The sequence below is a fragment of the Choristoneura fumiferana genome, chromosome 9 (genome assembly GCF_025370935.1).
Source record: "Choristoneura fumiferana chromosome 9, NRCan_CFum_1, whole genome shotgun sequence".
Lineage (NCBI taxonomy): Eukaryota > Metazoa > Arthropoda > Insecta > Lepidoptera > Tortricidae > Choristoneura > Choristoneura fumiferana.
This window is the reverse complement of record NC_133480.1, coordinates 5,943,268-5,963,550: the sequence shown is the minus strand read 5'-3', so window position 1 is coordinate 5,963,550 and position 20,283 is coordinate 5,943,268. Positions and strand designations below refer to the sequence as shown.

Below are 20,283 nucleotides of genomic sequence, written 5' to 3'. Positions count from 1 at the left end.
TCCAATGGACAGAGCCATATTTTTTTAAAGAAGAATGTCAAAAAAAATCTACCACCGGTTCGGAAAAACCTCTGTTGAGAAGAATCCGGCAAGAAACTCAACGAGGTATATTTTTTAAACAGATTTACAATATTATTAAATTATATCTATCTATACATCACAAGTATTTAACACAGCTTTATTTTTAACACAGATGATTCATACAGTCGCCATTACATCTTTAAAAAGAATGCCAGACAACGATCAAAAGTCTTCAGTAAATAGACAGGTTTTGAATATAGAACAAAAAAGTATCCAGTCGATACAAATCTCATGCCTACTCGTAACATCATACTTTTTAATACTGCAAAAAACCTCATCTTTGGGTCATTAAAAAGGTGGAAATAAACGTATAATTAACTATTTTTTTTTAATTTCACCTCGTGTTTTTGTTTTTCAATTTGTCCTTATTATAATTGATTCATTATTGACATATTTTTAATGCTAAATGATAACACAGTTTTTTTATTAGGTTGGTAATGTTGGTATAATGCTTCTTGCGTAATTAAAAAGAGAAAAAAAAAACTTTGAAAAAAGTAAAATGAGGGCTATCGTTTTTTGTCTCACTAGATGGCGCACTGTTGCGTGAGGTTTTTAAGTATGGCTTTCAAAGTCTGTTATTACGGGCGTGAAAAGAAATTTTAGGTTAAAATCATATTTAATACACCTTAAAACCGTACCATAAAAATATCGAGCATGCCACAGTGTTGCATAGTCCCCGTTTTGTTCGGAAAAAAGGGAGGACAAAGGTTTCCAAAAAACAAAACTGTCTCAAAACACAGACATTCATTGCCCCGGAACGCATATTTGACATAATTAATTTCAGATATTGCAAAATATTCACAAAATGAGATTTGACATTTCGGAAACCTCACGCTACACTAGCGCCGCTAGTGGCGAATTCATACGCCATAGCCCTCATTGAGCGGGATATTCGTTCATTTATGCTCGTTTTGTTTGCTAAGTAATTTATCTTTGTAGTTTTTTAGTTGATATTTGAGAAAAACACCGTACAAGCTTCGAACAATGAGTGCTATACACTAAATACTTAATATAATAGGCGTTTTGTAATTTTGCGGTTATATGTGTATCCGAACGTTTGTTTGTTTCTTTTTAGGCCTACAGAACTTAGTATCGATTTGTTCCTATCTCTCGCTTTTTTCATATTGAAGTGTAAGTGACAGATCAAAGTCAAGTTGAAATATTTGGCATTCAGTGAGTAGACCCAGCACTGTCCTCAGCATTTAAAAAAAACAATTAAAAGCTACTTTGTGTCACGGCGTGAGCAAAATACGATTTTGATCATTGATTTTTCATAGAAAAACCTGCCTGTTTGAGCTGCTGAAGTGAAAAAAAATATTTTGTTATTTTGTCTCTTGACCTATCTCCGTAGGGTAGACCGGGGACAACTGAAACGATTTGGCTTTAATCGCCTGTAACTTTTTTATTTTTATGGTTAGAAAGATGTAGACCTAAATTATTTTAAGCTTAGTTATCTGGTTCCTAAATAAGATGAACTTGAAAGATCTCTCACCCATAGTTATTTGACCATAACGTAATAAATATATTGGGGCAGAGTGGTTCAATTGACCACACATGACTGAAAATTGAAACACTATGTGGGGTCAATTGAAACACCCTAATATCTTCGGCACAATTAAAGTAATTTTATCTGTTATAATCTTTTTCATCGCTACCATAGCATACAATGAGCTCATCAAAATTCCACATGCGTAAAATAAATATTTTACAATTTATGACCTTCTGAACATCTCGATTAAAAAAACACGCATAAAAAAAGTATAGGACTTTTAGCTGTCTTTGTTCCTGCTACCTTATACATTTAACTTAATCGAAGTAGTAATGATTCAATAGTAAACAAAACAATACAGAATTAAAGTGGAAAAAGCATGTTCATTTTTCATACAAAAGTGCTTGTTTCAATTATAACAATGTTTCAATCATAACCACTCCGTATACTTAGTATAGATAGGTACGTCCGTACCGTGACAACGAGTGCTGTAAAGAACTCGTAACGTCGGGATGCAAAATTAAAATAATAGACTCAAGATATTCAGTTTAAATTGTTTTTTTTTTTTAATATTTAAGAGGTATATGGCCAAGATGAAATAAAAATGTTCTTAAACTTTTTCTGATATATTTTAAGAGCGTTTATACCTGCTGAGCTGGCAACGTAGCATTTTTGTTAGTTTTTCTCGATTATTCCATAAAAAATTAATGAAAATTAAAAATGTGGTCTGTTAGAACTGTTCTTAATATATAAGTTAATGTGTCTACTCCAACAATTATTCGTGATAGACTTTTATATTCTTAATAAACGAAAAAATGTTTATTAACGGTTCCTTAAGAAAATAAAAGCCTATCACGAATCATTATTGCAGCAGACACATTATATATTAACAACAGTTTTATCAGAATACATTTTTAATTTTAATTAAATTTTTACAGAACAATCCGAAAAAAACTAACAAAAATGCAACGTTGCCAGCTCAGCAGGTATAAACGCTCTTAACAATAACCAAGCATCTCTATTAACAATTGTAGGTACTTACCTACTAATAGTCAGTCTCGTGAAAATACTGACCGAAGTATGTGTATACCTAACGCCTTTAGGCGAATTTTAAAAAGGAATATTATTAATTGCACATCAAATAAATAATTGCCTATCAATTTATTCTCATCATTTATAAACCTTTGTATGTACATCAATTAAATTATTTCAATACAAATAAACTAAATGTTTAGCAAAACTAGTAGGTACTGCAGATAATTCGAAAATATATCAACACAAACTATACAAAAATACTACAATCACAACAAAAATACTGACTGCACAGCAAAAATACTGACTCCACAGCCCACCCGGCCCCCCCTCTATATACGCCTACAAGGAGCGTTAGGTACAATTGCGACCACAACGCGACGCGCAAGTCGAGCGAGCAAAGCGAGCGCGCCGCGGCAGCGGATGGCCAAGCGCCAGAACCTTATTTATTTGGCCCCTACTAGTACTGGTTATGTAAAAAGTATATACATGCTGAAAATAAATTGATAGGTAATTATATATTTGATGTGCAAAAATAGAAGCTATATTTAAAAAAAAAGAGTTACAAGGTTTTGTATTTTTTTTTGTATTAAGTACGTAATATTTTGGGTGGATTATTTTACTGTGCAATCCGTAATTTTGATTCAGATTTTTTTTTTGGATAAAAAAAGTTTTTTTTGATGTGTGTTTTAATGCTATCCTTTGAAAAATATATTAAAAAGTATTATTATTTAGCGGTTTTAATTTGACACTACTAAATAAAATATTTTTAACTGGGTCAAAAATAGCAGAAATGTTAGAAATGTTTGTGAACAGCATGTGCATCAAACACAGAACCTCCTTATATTTGAAATGGGTTACTTTTGGGGACGATTAAAACGCGTGGACGATAGAAACGTTTCAATCGTCCACAAGCAAGCTGTTTCTACCGTCCCCACATCACATTTTTTAATTCAAGGTCAAATATTACTCATCAAAGACACTCTAAAGCTGATCCATAACAATCAAAACACGCGTTTATTCCTTACTATAACCCTCCAATAATTTAATCAGTACACAGAGTAAACAAAGTTATAAGAAAATAAAGTAGATCACAAATAGTTACTTTTGACTGCGAAAAATTTCGATGGCTCCTCGACAAGTCCACGCCGCTCGGTCGCTCGACCGCGTGTTCTGAGTGTTGCGTCATACCCGTAGGTATTATAGTTTTCGAGAAATTGGACTTGTTTCAGTCATGACGTGTTTCTATTGTCCCCGGTCTACCATTACGAACTGTGCCCCTGCCTAGTTGTTTTCCTTCCAACAGCACACTAGGAATTTTTCATTATTTACTGGCTATTGGGCTCGCATCACGCGTCTCCCTTTACCAACAGTCACATTAAGTATTATACTTACTTGGTACGGTAAATCATTATAAATTCATCTTCCGGAGTAAAAAGCTATACGAGTGAAGTCGAAGAATGCTGCGGCCGTTTTTGGACGTGTTTTGGGATGAAAAGGTGTGGTTGCCGCCCAACACGACGTGGGCCGATGTAGCGCCTGGGCCGGATAAGGCAGTTGCGTACACCAACCACTGGCATGTTCTCTACCCCATACCAATGGCCCTGGTGTACACAGCGATTCGCTTTACGATGGAGAAGTAAGTACCTCACGGTTTTTTTTTCACCCCTATCTAAGTCTGCGTTTTTACTGCTGTGGGAGGATGTGTTGCGAGGAAAGTGTTTTTCACGAACCAATAGAAACACTTCATTTACCTATATTCGCACGGTAGAAACAGGTGAGCGGAGCGATGCTAGGTAAATTAAGTGTTTTTATTGGTGCATGATAAAACTCAATCCTCACTACACATCCTCGCAAAGAAAATAGAAATAGAAATCATTTATTCGTGACAAAGTAACGTAGCATAACAAAAAGGTATTAAAAATTAAGAAAGTTGTATGTCACGAAATGGTCCCAAATCAGAAAAAATTGCCGGTCTTGCGAACGGCGCTGTTCTTCCTTTGGACCGTCTGTTTATCATACATTAAAATAAAACCAATTTTACTAAAGTGAAGACCGACACAATATTCCATTTAAAGAAAGAAGAAACACTAAACATTTATACTTACTTAACAAATGAAGTTACCATGCAGGCATATATAACCAGAAAAAAACGAAACAAGGAATAAACGGGAACGGGAATAAAATCTCAGGTTGAAACGCGCGTAGCCTTAAATAATGGAGCGAAATTCTGCGTCAATGTCAGCTCAATCGGATCAAGTAGTCGAAAATTGGTTTGCGGATTTTAAAACTCAAACTGACAACCAAACATGCTTACATAACGTTGCAAGTTTGATAAAGCTTGTAAAAAACTCTGACGAACCAAACTTGTGGTGATCCATTTAATGGTTCCTTAGTTTCTAGGTTCGCGTTGGAAAGTATACTGTATTGTGTTAAAGTAGGTACTGTGTGTTTGCGACAGTATTAATAGGTAGGTATGTTTCCACGTATAATGTAAAATAAAATTAATATAAAATCCTAATTAGGAAAATAAAGTTCTGTATACTTACATATTTTTTAATTTATTTATATATTTTTTAATCGATGAAACTCAATTTTAAACACAATTTTTGGGGTTTTATATTCAAAATGATAAAACGGAACCCTTATTGTTCCGTCCTGCACGTCCGTCTGTCGGTATCTCACAGGAATGTTATTTTACTCAAAAACCGAAAGACGTATTATTATTATTGCTGAAATTTTAAGCCTAGGTGATGCATATAATGGCTGCTACTTAAATAATAAAAAAACAACAAAAATTGGTTTCACCATGATCGAAATTGAATATACTGTACATGAGTTACTAGTGTTTTCCCGCGGGTTCGCACACTTGAATCATTAGGTTTAGGTCCAACAGCTGAATTGAAATTTCGAGATTTTTAAAAATTCCCGTGGGAATTCACGAAAATTAAATCGTTGTTTTTATTGACGTTACATTAAAAGCAATCATGGTAAATTTCATGACTCTAAGCCCAGCGGTTGTTGTTTTGAGATTTTATCCTTATCTTAAAATGTAGGCTATGTTTATTCCAGAAGTCCAGGTCTCTACATATCAAATTGCATGACTCTAAGCCCAGCGGTTATAAGTTTGAGATTTTATCCCTATCCCGTGGGATTAACATCGGGATAAAAAGTAGCCTATGTATTATTCCAGACCTCAGCTACCTAAATACCAAATTTCATGACTCTAAGCCCAGCGGTTGTTATTTAGAGATTTTAACCCTATCTCGTGGGAATATCGGGATAAAAACTATCCTATGTTTTAATCCAGGTTATAAACTAACTTTTTGACAAATTTTATCTAAGTCCGTCCATCCGTTTCAGCGGGAAGAAGTAACAAACATACTCACTCACTCACAAACTTTCACATTTATAATATAGTAAGTATAAGTAGTAAGTATAAGTATAAGTAGGAAGTAGGATTGCCGAAAAACTGCGCTTTTCAACAAAAAAACGTAAGTGCTATGGATACTCTTTTCCTGGTAAACTTTTCACGACCTATTTTTGAATAACGGCCACGGAACCCCATACTGAGCATGGTCCGATATGCTCTTGGCTGGTTTTTTGTATGTTTAAATATAGCCTGAGATTGAGCATCCAGTATATTAATTAAATATATCATTTTTTCTTGCAGTTACGTCTTTGCTCCATTTGGCCGCTCGCTGGGAGTTAAGGAGGGAAGGAGTAAAAAGGTCCCAAATAATCCTAAGCTTGAAACTGCTTACAGAGCCGACCCTGAATCTAAAAAGGTAGGTAATCAGGTATACACGTGTTTCTTATAGTTAATTCTGACTGGGAAACAACTATCGTTTAGTAAAGAGAGAAATTTAGAAGAAATAAATAGAAGAACAACTCTCTTGGAATAAATACTGGGCTAATAAAGAGATATTCAAATCCCAGCTGCCTGTAACGCTCAAAAGATGGCCATTGATTCAGTTATCCTTCCAAGCTTAACTTACTGTTGTCAAACGTGGACATTCAACTCCAAGGCTCAAAATAAAATCCAAACAACACAAAGGGCCATGGAAAGAAGTTGCTTAAATTGATATTTAAGCAATATTTACTCAGAGATAAGATCAGAAACTCCGACATAAGATACAGAACTAAGGTAACGGATGCATTATTGTTTTCACAAGAATTAAAATGGAAATGGGCGGGTCATGCTGCTAGATACACTGATGATAGATGGACTTCAAGACTTCTTAAATGGAGGGGTCCATACGGAGCAAGAAGTGTCGGCAGACCTGGTTGTAGATGGTAGGACGAACTGGTAGCAGTAGCGGGAAAAAATTGGACACGAATAGCGGAAGACCGACAAAAATGGGATTCTTTGAAGGAGGCTTTTACTCTCTATCTCTGGTGAAAACACAGCCTAACTGTGTTTATCAGAGACTGTTGAACGCGACTCAATCAGAAGTTTCTCAACTCACATGCATATATCTTCCGACGCTCTTCCTTCAGACTTCGGTCCCCAGGCATAACATCTGCCTGGAGCAAGATCCTCTATTGTAACCTGTCCCTCACAAGATAAACGCTGTGTCAGTGTCAGTGTAAAATGACTCTGTATGAACGTAATAGTCGCACCTGTCAGTATGGTAAAATAGGGCCCTGTTAATGATTCCTCAGATAATTGGGCTCGCGAAACAGCTGGATATGACGGAGCGGCAGGTGGAGCGGTGGTGGCGCCTGCGCCGATCCCAGGACAAGCCATCAAAGCTCGTCAAGTTCTGCGAGAACATGTGGAAAAGTGCATTCTTAACGTACAACTTCTTATGCGGCGTTTACATACTATGGGACAAGGAATGGCTGTGGGACATTGATCATTGCTACATCGGACACCCACATCAGGCAAGTTTTTTATAAGCTTTTCTTTTTATATACAGAACTCACCTATCTGCAAAAAGTTTGAACGAAAAAGGGGGAATGGCGTCTACTTAAAATCCCTATTTTGTGGCAAATATCAAATTTAATTGTAAGACAAAATCAAACGTAACATTAGTAAAAACAAAATAATCAGTCATAACAAATTAAACACAAAACATTGTAATGTCTTAGTTATAAGAAGGAAAAAAAACATTCAAAAAAACGGCATTACCCCTTGTTACGGGTAATGGCATAATTCAGATAAGCTTTCGTTAATTAACAACAAGGAATCAGCCCTTAATATTTAAGTAAACGTAGCTTATCATAGTCATGTGTAAATTTTACATGGTAACGAGGATATTTTTGATAAAATTAGCGTGTTCATATTAGTATAACTTTAGGATCAGAAGTCATGTATATGCCCCTGAGCCGAATCCCACCCCGAGCACATACCATGGCTTCATAGCCTGCGTAGGGTACAGAGGTACCATATTTCATTACTTCGTCCGAATTCTTTTCACATATTCCACATATTTTTCATCACACATTTCAATATGTAACTATTTGCAAATATCAGAATTTGATTTACTATCAGATTTAAACGTAGTTTTTCGTAAAGCTTCATGTCTTTTCTAATTTTTTACCTTTTTTTTTGCTGTATTTTGAGTTTCATGATTTCGGAGCCTTGTGAAATGGCGTTTATCCGAGCGTTTTTACCCTAAACGGCCGTTTCGTATTAAATTCAAATTTGTAAATTATACTCCTAACATTGTGCAATAATAACTAAGCCTTTTACTTTAATAGTTTAACTATAAGAATATCAAGTTATAAAGGTGACCGCCAAAATGATTCGTTGCAGGGTTATACGAATGGTATGTGGTGGTACTACATGGTGACGTCAGCATTCTACTGGTCGCTGCTGCTGTCGCAGTTCTGGGACGTGCGGCGCAAAGACTTCTGGCAGAACTTCGTGCACCACCTCGCCACTATCTCACTGATTTCCTTCAGCTGGGTCTTAAACGCGCACCGCGTCGGGACGCTCGTGATACTGAGTCACGATCCTGCGGAAATATTCTTGGAGGTGAAAATTGAGTTTTATAGCATAACGAAATTGGGGTGAAATTTTATGACGTTTGATACGTGATATATTCATAAAATAAAAATAAAACTTTCAGCTTTTGCCAACTATAACGAAGGTCTCTCTGCCGCGGGCTCTGGCTCTAGGATACCAGTACAATGAGGGCTATCGTTTTTTGTTTCACTGGATGGCGCACTATTGCGTGAGGTTTCTGTTATTACGGGCGCGAAAACAAAGTTTAGATTTAAATCACTTATTTAATACACCTTAAAACCGTAGGTACCATAAAAATATCGAGCATGCCACAGTGTTGCATAGTCCCCGTTTTGTTCAGAAGAAAGGGAGGACAAAGGTTTCCGAAAGACAAAACTGTCTCAAACACAGACATGCATTGCCCCGGAACGCATATTTGCCATAATTAATTTCAGATATTGCAAAATATTCACAAAATTATTCTAATTATAAATAAACCCGCGTAGCTCACCCAAAAACTATGAGATTTGACATTTCGGAGACCTCATTCTACACTAGCGCCTCTAGTGGCGAATTCATACGCGATAACCCTCATTGTGATTGTCGGGGTCTATATGATCTTTTGCCATAATAACGTTTGCCTTAATGTAAATGCCGTAATATTTCTTGTCCTAACATTGAATATCCTAATGCTTATTTGCACTTATTTCATAAGTACTAATTATCATGTCCTAATAGTCACATGTCCTAATATTGGTTGACATAATCACTTTTTATGAATACTTAATTCTAAATAAAATACTTTTCTGACTGCTGTTCGTTTTTGTACGGGTCGCAATTCCAACCTAACCTACTTATCTAGCTGCGGTTCGTTTCTGTTGGGGTCGCAGTTCTAACCTTAACTAACCTAACCTACTTTTCAGGCTGCGGTTCGTTTCTGTAGGGGTCGCAGTTCTAACTCTGGCTGCGGTTCGTTTCTGTAGGAGTCACAGTTTTAACCTTTTTTTTTTGTTGCCTGGGGGAAATTGCCACCAGATACCCCATCATCACGGGGAGGCGATGAGGTTACGTGGGGTTTTTACCCACTAAAACCCCCGGGATGATCCTTCTTCGCCGCCCTGCCAGCGGCGCAGCGGTACAACGGAATAACCCGCTACATCGCCAGGAGGCGGTTATCCGTTTCCGGATTCATCTTCTAGGGGAGCTATTCTTGAACCCCCTTTCCCACCAATGACATGCTAGGTACATTTGGCATGCCATTTTCCTCGAGGACCTTGCACTTGCGGGTGTCCGTGGCCTGAGGTCCTTAATTAAGGTGGGAGCTGGCGATCTTGGGCGATACGCTGGCGCCCAGCTCTCTTGCGGCGCACAGGGTCAGCTAGCGAGTTAGACTCCCTAGCCCGCTCGGCGCTTTCCTTTTGTGACATCAGTTGCTCACAGAAGAAAATCGCCGCTCTCCACGCATCCTCGCATTTGGTCATTCCATGAACCAGGGATGTTAAAGACAAATTGGGGCCCACGACCACAGCAAGATCTTGTCTCTCGCAAGTTTTATGTCTTACTATATTAGTACAAAACATATTAGGGATTTTGAGTATTAGGACATGCGATATTACGGCTTATGATTATTAGGACATCAGATCATTATGGCAAAAGTATGATACGTCAAAAGTTTTATGGCATTTGAGTTTATGACAAACGATATTATGGATTACGAAGGAGACCCGTGATTGCCTTATGTTTATTTCAGGCGGCAAAGGCTTCGAAGTACGCTGGGTACCATAAGGTGTGCAACTGTATATTTGCACTGTTTGTCTTGCTGTGGACTGTTACTCGGCTGGGAATATATCCCTTTTATATCATCTGGAGGTGAGATATAAATATAACTTATCATCATCATCTGGGCCTATACAGGGTGGCTCATTTAGATCGGTCAGTGTAGGAAAGTCTAAAACTATACGACATACGAAGATCTGTTCTTAGGGACCATGTCATTGACTTATGTAACAAGAAAAACTGCATTCATACATTTAAAAACTGGCCAAGAGCGTGTCGGACACGGCCAAAATAGGGTTCCGTAGGCATCACGAAAAAAAAAAATTTTCCTAAGGATTTCGTGTTTTATACGGAATCTTCCAAGTTTAGGTATATTTTATACCTTAGGCTGCTATTTACTCTTAAACAACTAATAATTCTCAAGCAAACTTAGCCGTTATAGTTTTCCTTGAAAGTTTGATATAGGTACTTACTTTAAAAATGTTCTACCCACCGGGTTAGATTTTAGAGGGGTTCGATTTTAATGAAAATGTGCACTTTCAAGTTGAATATTTTGCAAACAAAACACTGAATCGAAAAATCGTTATAGCTACCCCCTAATGATTTTAAAACACCTATCCTACGATTCCCCACACTACAAGGTTGGATGAGAAAAAAAAATCACTCCCAATTTACGTCTATGTGAGGTACATTAAAAAAAAATTAAAAAAAAAAGTATATTGTACCATTTTGTCGGCATAGTTTACATACATATTCGTGCAAAATTACAGCTTTCTACCATTGATAGTCCCTGAGCAAAGCCGCGGACGGACGGACAGACAGACAGATATATTCCTTTTTTGCCATTTTGACTTCGGAACCCTAAAAACTTGTATTCAGCTCGGGAATCAAACCCGGACGTTTTGAAAAATAAAAGTTACTTTATAAAAGAATATGAAATAAGTACTATATGCATTTTATTTCTTCTAGATACCTTGTTTCATAGTAACATTTATTGCTTATGTATGACCTACACTACCGATCTCCAAATAGAAATAATGTATGTTTTATTTTTCAAAACGACCGGGTTCGATTCCTGAACTGAGTAAAAGTTTTTTTTTAAATGTAAAATCGATGACATGGTTCCTAGGAACTGATCTTCGTATATCTTATAGTTTCAGACTTACCCACACTGAACGATCTAAATGAGCCACCCTGTATACGTCCCACTGCTGGACACAAGCGTCCTCTCAGAGAGAGATAGCTTGGGCCGTAGATTCAACGCGGGCGCAGTGCAAGGTCAGAACTTCACACTCGCAGGTTTGTGTAGGTCTCCTTTACTGTAAAGGCTTTTTCGCACATAAATTCCAAAAATCTCAGTGTCTGGACTCGAACCCCCGACCAGAAAGGTAGCAGGTTAAACTACTGGGCCACCACGGCTTTTTTATATAGGTATTAGGTACTTACATATAATTATCATAAACGTAATACGTAGGGGTGTAAGGGGGTCCATACAACATCTTACGGGCCTCAAGTCAACCTCACCTGCACGTGGTGCACCCTGCCAAACAACAGACGAGGCTCTGACGACCCACCAACACGCACTGGACCAGCGCGGTGGGCTTATGGTCCAACCCCCCTCTCATGAAATGAACAACTCCCCGTTTAGGCCCCGAGTGCCCGGCGGCTCCAGGGACTTCGGTGATAGTGGTAGCCGGAGAGACCTTGGAACCAGGGGTGCGAAGAATCCCCGGGCGAAAAGATTACCTCACCACAAAGCGACGAAAGCGAATAACAAAATGGACTCTGATTTTCTTAATGTAGTAACTTACAATGTCCGAACACTGGTGAAAGACGAGCGTCTTGTCGAACTTCAAAATGCACTCGAAGACATTAAGTGGGACATTGTAGGCCTTTCTGAAGTGAGAAGAAATGGCGAGGAAACTATAGAGAACGATACTGACATTTTCTATCACTTTGGAACAACTGGTGGACTGTATGGGGTCGGGTTTCTGGTGGCAAAGAAGTGGAAATACAACATTGTTGAATTTATTGGGTATTCTGAGAGGATCGCAGTTCTTAAATTTAAAATTACAGAAAAACACACTTTAACTCTCGTCCAAACGTATGCCCCAACATCAACTCACACTGATGATGAACTGGAGGAGTTTTACGATCTTCTCAATACGGCTTGTGACGAACACCGAAGCACTTGGAACATAGTGCTCGGCGATTTTAACGCTAAGGTTGGCACAAGGCAACAATTGGATAACGAAGACGTCATCGGGCCACATGGGCTAGGCACCCGAAACATGCGTGGTACTCGTTTAATCCAGTTTGCCTTTGGACAGAGCCTTAAGATTAGTAACAGCTTCTTCCACAAAAAAGATCAGAGGCGTTGGACCTGGGTTTCCCCAGATGGCAGGACCAAGAATGAAATTGATTATGTGCTCACTTCTAATCAAAAAATAATAAAAGATGTAGGAATAATTAACAGGATTAAATTCAGCTCAGACCATCGACCTGTACGTGCCAAACTCTTTTTCAATTTAAAAATCCACAGAAAATCCTTATTTAGCCATCGCATCAAGAATTTAGATAGGTCTACCATATTAAATAATAGTACTCAATTTAATTTGGAATTAACAAATCACTTCTCTACCTTAGAAATGGATGTTAACGATGTCGAGATTCTATATAAAAATATTATTGCAGGAATTCAACGAGCTAGTAATAGTGTTCAAAAAGAAAGTACAAAATTTAAAAAACTGACGGAAAAAACTAAAGAACTATTAGATAAGAGAAGCAAAATGGAAAGAGGAACAAAAGAGTATAGCATATTTGACAGACGAGTAAAGCGTAACATAAGAAAAGATATCCGACGTTGCAACACACAATTGGTTGAAGAGGCCCTAATTAAGAACCGTGCTCTCAGAATAGCCAAGAAAGGAATTTCGAAATCCAAATCATGGATAACTAGTTTAAAGGATGAGAATGGCACACATCACCGCAATCGTAGCAAGGTTCTTGATATATGCACCCAATTTTATAAATCACTATATTCAGATAATTCCAAAGAGAGTCCTAATTTCGAGTGCTTCCGTCCTGATTCCGTCCCCTTGATAACTAATGATGAAGTTAACGCCGTCCTTAAAACTATGTCATACGGAAAAAGCCCGGGTGCGGATGGTGTCACTACTGAGGCGCTGAGGCTGGGAAAATCAGTTCTACTACCCTACATCACAAAGTTATTTAATACAATATTATTTACTGGTCAATTGCCACCTATGTTTTGCCATTCCAATATAGTAGTTCTGCACAAAAAAGGTGATAAAAGCGACATTGGCAACTATCGTCCCATAAGCCTAACTTCTCACCTTTATAAAGCATTTATAAAAATCATTGAGCGTCGCATTGCCGGGCAACTGGACAAGAACCAGCCAGTAGAGCAGGCCGGGTTTCGCCCGGGTTTTCCACCACCGATCACCTCCACACTCTAAACCAAATAATAGAGAAAGTAAACGAGTTCAATGTCCCTCTGTATCTTGCGTTCGTAGACTACTCAAAAGCATTTGACAGCTTAACACACTCTGCAATCGTTACATCCCTACGTAACCAAGATATAGAGCCCATATACATCAATCTCCTTCAATCCATTTACAGCAATAGCACAGCAGATATCAAGCTCCAAACTTCAGGTCAGTCTTTTCCTATCGAAAAAGGTGTTAAACAGGGTGACCCGCTGTCTCCCAAACTGTTCACCAGCGCCCTCGAAGAACTCTTTAAAAGCTTAGCAGTCTTATGGGAAAACAGGGGCATAGTTGTTGGTGACAAGAGATTAACTAATCTCCGGTTCGCTGACGACATCGTCCTTTTTTCCCAAACAGCCCAAGACCTCGAATTAATGCTGCAAGAACTGAGCACTGCAAGCCTTAAGATTGGACTAGCGATGAATAGGTCAAAGACCCAACTTATGACCAACAGCACGAAACGACGGATCTCGGTAGATGGGCAGAAAATACAATATGTTGACGAGTATATATACTTGGGCCAAGTAGTCTCTTTCAGCAACCGACAAGATAAAGAAGTCGAAAGACGAGTCGAAAACACCTGGAAGAGCTACTGGTCCATGAAACAGCTTATGAAGGGAAACCTTCCAATAACACTTAAGCGAAAACTCGTCGACATGTGTATCCTGCCCGTCCTAACCTACGGTGCACAAACATGGTCCCTGACTGAGAATCAAAAGTCCAAACTTAAGGTTTGCCAAAGAGCGATAGAGCGTAGCATATTAGGTGTGAAACGGATGGACAGAATCCGGAACACCACGCTGCGCTCAAAAACACGCATAATCGACGTTGGGAAAAAGACTGCTAAGCTAAAATGGGACTGGGCTGGACACGTCTGTCGCATGCACCCACAAAGGTGGGCTCGCACAGTTACTTGGTGGGTGCCGGAGAACGGCCAGCGACATCGAGGCAGACCGAGAAGGAGATGGCGGGACGATCTGGACACGTACGCAAAGGACTGGCCTGACATTGCGTCAGAACGAGAGTTGTGGAGGTCAAGAGGGGAGGCTTTTGCCCAGCAGTGGGACACTATACAGGCTACTTAAAAAAAAAAAAAAAAAAACGTAATATTACTAGACGAACCTACCTTGCTTGACAGCGTGACCGAAAGTGAGATGGGCCTGTCTATGTAAATTTGTAAATGTCTGTGTGAGTTTTAGAGTTGCCCTCACTGCTAAACATGAGTTGTCGATAACCATAGGTACTGTATTCCCGGTATCCCCGTATATCCGGTATCGTCATATAGGTAAGGTACACAGTACAAATAAAATCTTAAGGGCTGTTGCTGTAAAGTAGGTACTAGAAACTTCATAAACATTTCTAAATAAAATAAAAAAATTGACAGCAAAGCTGTCACTCCCACTCATGTCACTCGTCGTTAACTTTACACTAGAAAGTTAGGTAGGTACCTATATTCGCATGTCAAGAGTATAAATAGTAAGCTATGAATAAAACACAAACAAGATACGTACCTGCTAGCTATAATGAACACTTAAGGTATTTTTAGTTAGCATGGCACAAAAGTCCAATTGTTATCTCAATATTAAAACTATGAAAATTATCGCTAAATTGACTTCACACGATTATACGACACAGCTCTGTGACCGACGCACAGACAGACCGACAGTCAGAGGAGGCTTAGTATAGGGTCCCGTTTGGCACCATTTCGGTACGGAACCCTAAAAACAAAATACTGAATTTTGTTTGTAAAAAAATAGTTATTATTTGATTTACTTAAAATCACTAAATTATCAATATTAAGTTATTTTACTTATATTTTCTAAAATCTTAAAATCGGAGAAAAGCAGCTACAAATTTTAGTACAAACATTTATTGGAAGAATATCGATATAGGTATCGATAAAAAATATTCAAACTCTACGTCGTAAGTGTTTAAGTTCACGGATACAATATATTATTTAACACATAATTAAAAATCAAGCCATATAGACAAGCAAAGACTGTTTACCGCTTCATATTAGCATATTAATAAGTAAATTTGAGAATACATTCAATTAAAATAAGAGCTATGAAAAATGGTACTTGTACAATCATATTTACCTGTGAAATGTACGTTTATTTGGGTTATTGCAGTAGGTTGTATCACAGCTCAACATAGAACCCGACACCATTCTGGAATCCTACCGTTTTATGCAAAAAATCGAAAGGATTGCAGAAAAAAACACATAACAAATACGAAGAAAATTTTGACAGGAGGCGAAAGGAGGCTCACTGATTCAAAACGGGTCACGCTGTCATTTTGATTTTATCTCTTTCCCACTTATAGCTTATGCCGTAAGGATCGGTTTCTTCACTCGCACCTCTGTAAGTCTAATAGCGCTAGTAATATTATGATTATGATAATTATAGGTTATCATAATATGCCTGTTTTTATAACACAGTGTAAAAAAAATCTAGTACTCGTAGTCTAGCCAAGTAGTACTTACTAGAGTTGTCGGAGGTACATTGTGGCGTTCGATGGGGGAGGCCTTTGTTCAGCAGTGGATCTTCTGGCCAATGGTGATGATGATGATGACTTTTAATTTCTAAGTATAGCTAAACTTATGCAAGATATGCCATCCAATCGAATAAAACAAAAAAAAAAGGGAAATGATACTAAATTTACCTTTTCATTAATAATAGACCCCATACTGTTGTACCTCGTATCATGTAGTATTTAGTATCATCTTCCTTGCGGCTTGGGTCTAATTTCAGCGCGATAGAAAACTGCGTATAAGTACAGACAGGTTAGATTTTAAAATTATATAAAATTATGTATTTGTTTTACTAATGCGAAAAAAATATCTATACTTCGTTTTTTTTAGCATTAGAAAGAAGGTAAGCGATCTTGACGTGTCTTTATATTGTGCGCGTTCTCAACAACCTACGAGTATAGGTAGAGTCATTCACGATGACACGTGCCGCGGTTCTTATTACAATGTGATTAATGTCTAATTTTCACAAAATCACGCGTCTTCGTGGATGGCACTAGGTATACCTACCTATATTCATAGTACAAAAAGGAGCAGTACACCGTCTTCATACAAACGGCTGGAACGCGAGTTATACCTACGCGCCACGAATTCTCAGCATACCTCGGCAACCATCAGTCGCGAGTACGTACGGACTCGCGCGCATTTATTACGTACCTTAATATGTCACAAGGATATAACCAGTATTGTTTGGTGTACGGATGTTTAAAATCATCTAATATAATATAATAAAGACGTATCTATTGAAGTTATTTATCAAAATGCAAATTTTTATAAGAAAGAAAGAAAGAAACAACAATAAACAATAAAGCAATATCCCAGAAGAGGCGCAATTACTTCTCCGTAGCTAATGTGTAGGTAACAAATATAGGTAGTGATAAAGCCAAATAAAACCGCTTGAAACATAAATACATTTTGTGGTTTATTAAAATAACAGAAAATGCGTTTTTGTTAAACACTACTTAATTAAATCTTTCAAATTCTTTCCCTACTTTAAATTGAATGTGACATTGTAAAATCAAATACATAACTGAAGAGTGACATTTAATAGAGGAGGCAGCCCTATCAAAGTATTTTATTTCACGTATAAGCACAATCTGAACCTTATGTGTATGAATATAAGATATAATTTTGCTTTGAAGGGACAGTTTACTTTAATGGAAAAAATACTTTGAAGTCTTGCAAGTATGTCGGGTCGGCACCTGGTTGGTATACTTGCAAGGAAATACCAAGGTATCACAACCTGGTAACGTAAATACTCACCATCTCTAGTACCGAGCCGGCGTAGGTAATATATCAAGGAAGCTGCCGATACGGAATACTGCTCCTTTTTTATTCTGTGCTATCTTGAACCGTCACGCTTCCTTCCTATCAGCATACTTTCACCACTCATTTATTAAATTTAATTACAGGATAAATGTGAACCCGTCTCTGTTTGTTTTGTGCGAATAGACCGAGACGGCATCACATTTATCCGTCAGTTAAAATTAATCAATGGGTGCTGAAACAAACAGCCCCTTAAAATTGATCAGCGCTAGAAACTCAGTGCTCCCTTAACGTCTGTTTGATTTCAGCCTTTTATTCCGAGCGCCGAAACTTTGGTCACCAATCCTGACGTTCGACGTGTTGATATTTCTACTTTGTGTACTGTTCGCTCTGGATGTGCTGTGGACCTGGCTTATTTTACAAGTCCTCTATAAAAGCATCAAAACTGGCCAGGTACCTACGACACGCCCGGATACTATTATTACCTATATTCCTAACTATTATAACCACCAACCACCGACGAGATGGTCGGGTAACCTGATTAAACCTACGCCTACGCTAGCTAATGCGGTTTGCACGGAGCTGGTGGACACCTATTTCAAAAAACCGGCCAAGAGCGTGTCGGACACGCCCAAAATAGCCATTACGAAAAAAAATTGTAATATTTTTCTAAGGATTTCGTATTCAAACTCAAACTCAAAGTGTTTATTGCGCTAAATGCTAACTTGTACTTGTGTTGTTATTTTGTACTGAATCTTCCAAGTTTAGGTATATTTTATACCTTAGGCGGCTATTTACTCTTAAACTGCTAATAATTCTTAAGCAAAATTAGTCGTTATAGTTTTTCTTGAAAGTTTGATATACTTACTGCCATCCTGAATTTTTTCAAATTTTTCCACTCACTGGCTTAGATTTTAGAGGAGGGGATTCATGAAAATTTGCACTTTAAAGTTGAATATTTTGTAAACAAACCACTGAATCGAAAAATCGTTTTACCAAACCCTTAATGGTTTTAAAATACCTATTCAACGATACCCCACACTATAGGGTTGGATGAAAAAAAAACCCTAAAAACAGTATGAGCAGCGCTAACTGCGCGCGTCGCGTGCTATGGATTTTACCTGTACCCGCTTTGTACTGCGCCCGCTCCGTGTAGACACTAGACAACAAATATTACTTAATTTTTTCGTAATGGCTACGAAATCCTATTTTGGGCGTGTCCGACACACTCTTGGCCGATTTTTATTTATCATCACCCCATCACACCGACACACAACACTGACAACGTCCGATACGGTCTCGGGTTTTGTTATAGTTATGTACGAGCGAAAATAACGAAAGTTTAATATATTATTATTATCTCTGATGTTTTTTTTCTTGCCAATCTTTGAGACGTTAACTCGTCTTTAATTTAATGCTAATTTCAAGTGTTTTTGCGTAAAGTAGAGTTATGTATACATTATAAATCTCTGGGAATTCTTACGGAAATTCTATATATTTAAATTCAACCAGTGGTTAAAGTTAAAGCGAGCAAAGCTGAGGTTAAAGGTTGGTTAGAATATAATATTAAGGTTCTCTCTCGCTGGACCGCGTCATAGTTGGCCCGTCGAATAGTAGAAATACACAATATTATGTACTAATTGTAGCTGTTTTATCTATTACATGTTCTTGAGATACAGTCCTGTGACTCAAACCGTGAAAGACAGACAGCATAGCAACACTAGTAATGTTTCAAGACATGTATAATTATGATTCTAGGTGAAGGGTGACATTAGGAGCTCCAGTTCAGAAGTCAGTGACAGCGAAAATTCCCATGACTCCAACCATAACACGCCTAATCGTGTTAACAATAATATGTCAGACAAATGACTTTATTTCAATCAAAATTCAAAACATAGAAAAGAAGAGAGAGACCACAGGAAGCCGGAGAGCTGGCAGCTTCCTCGCTCAACGCATCAGTCTTACATCCAGCGAGGAAATGCTGCCGCGTCTTCGGTAGCACGCCACAGAAGCCATTTTTAGAATTACCTACTGTAGATTTAGGGGCTGTTTCACCATCCATTGGGCCCTTTTTGGTATCCTGCCGTGTCACCAAGTAACATAATTTTAGTGCTAGTTCTAGTCTTAGTTTTAGGTGGTACTTATGGAGCCAAAATAAACTAAGATTGGTTTTTTGGAATCTTTTTGTATTTTTTATTTCAATTCAAAAATTTTACTTTTACGGTCATCCCGTAAAACCTAAATTGAAAATACAAACTGAAATATAGATGCACAGAAAAAACAGAAAAATAAGACCATCACTGGGAATCGAACCCAGGTCCTCGGTAATCCGTACCGCGTGCTATACCGCTACACCACTGATGGTCAACGGTACCGACACGAATTTCCCCTATGCACCTCATATCTCAGCTTGTTTGTTTCTTACTTAGTCACTTAAGCAGTGACGCTAGCGACATCTATGCCGGAGCCCTCATCGAGAAACTTTTTTCGGCACTCCATTGGAACTAACCGCTCACCCGGACAAGAGATATCGTTACTAAGCAATCAAATTAAGATTGGTTTTTTGGAATCTTTTTGTATTTTTTATTTCGTTTTTAAGAAATCGGAAACCAAACCAAGTAGGGATGTTCGATATCGATTCGATTAA

General features: G+C 37.9%; 1 protein-coding gene across 1 annotated transcript; it reads left to right on the top strand.

The window, feature by feature from the left end:
* Positions 1-3,298: 3,298 nt before the first annotated feature.
* Positions 3,299-19,817, top strand: LOC141431062 (ceramide synthase 5-like). Its single transcript, XM_074092036.1, has 7 exons — positions 3,299-4,241; positions 6,276-6,390; positions 7,268-7,489; positions 8,364-8,585; positions 10,306-10,424; positions 17,945-18,089; positions 19,395-19,817. The coding sequence occupies exons 1-7, from the start codon at positions 4,063-4,065 to the stop codon at positions 19,503-19,505; spliced, it is 1,113 nt and encodes a 370-aa protein (XP_073948137.1). The 5' UTR covers positions 3,299-4,062; the 3' UTR covers positions 19,506-19,817.
* The last annotated feature ends 466 nt before the right edge of the window (positions 19,818-20,283 follow it).

Excerpts from the sequence above, each read along its gene's own strand:
- LOC141431062 (XM_074092036.1), top strand. The coding sequence starts at position 4,063 with ATGCTGCGGCCGTTTTTGGACGTGTTTTGGGATGAAAAGGTGTGGTTG. Across the intron at positions 7,490-8,363 it reads ACATCGGACACCCACATCAG|GGTTATACGAATGGTATGTG; the intron begins GCAAGTTTTTTA and ends GATTCGTTGCAG. Across the intron at positions 8,586-10,305 it reads CTGCGGAAATATTCTTGGAG|GCGGCAAAGGCTTCGAAGTA; the intron begins GTGAAAATTGAG and ends TGTTTATTTCAG.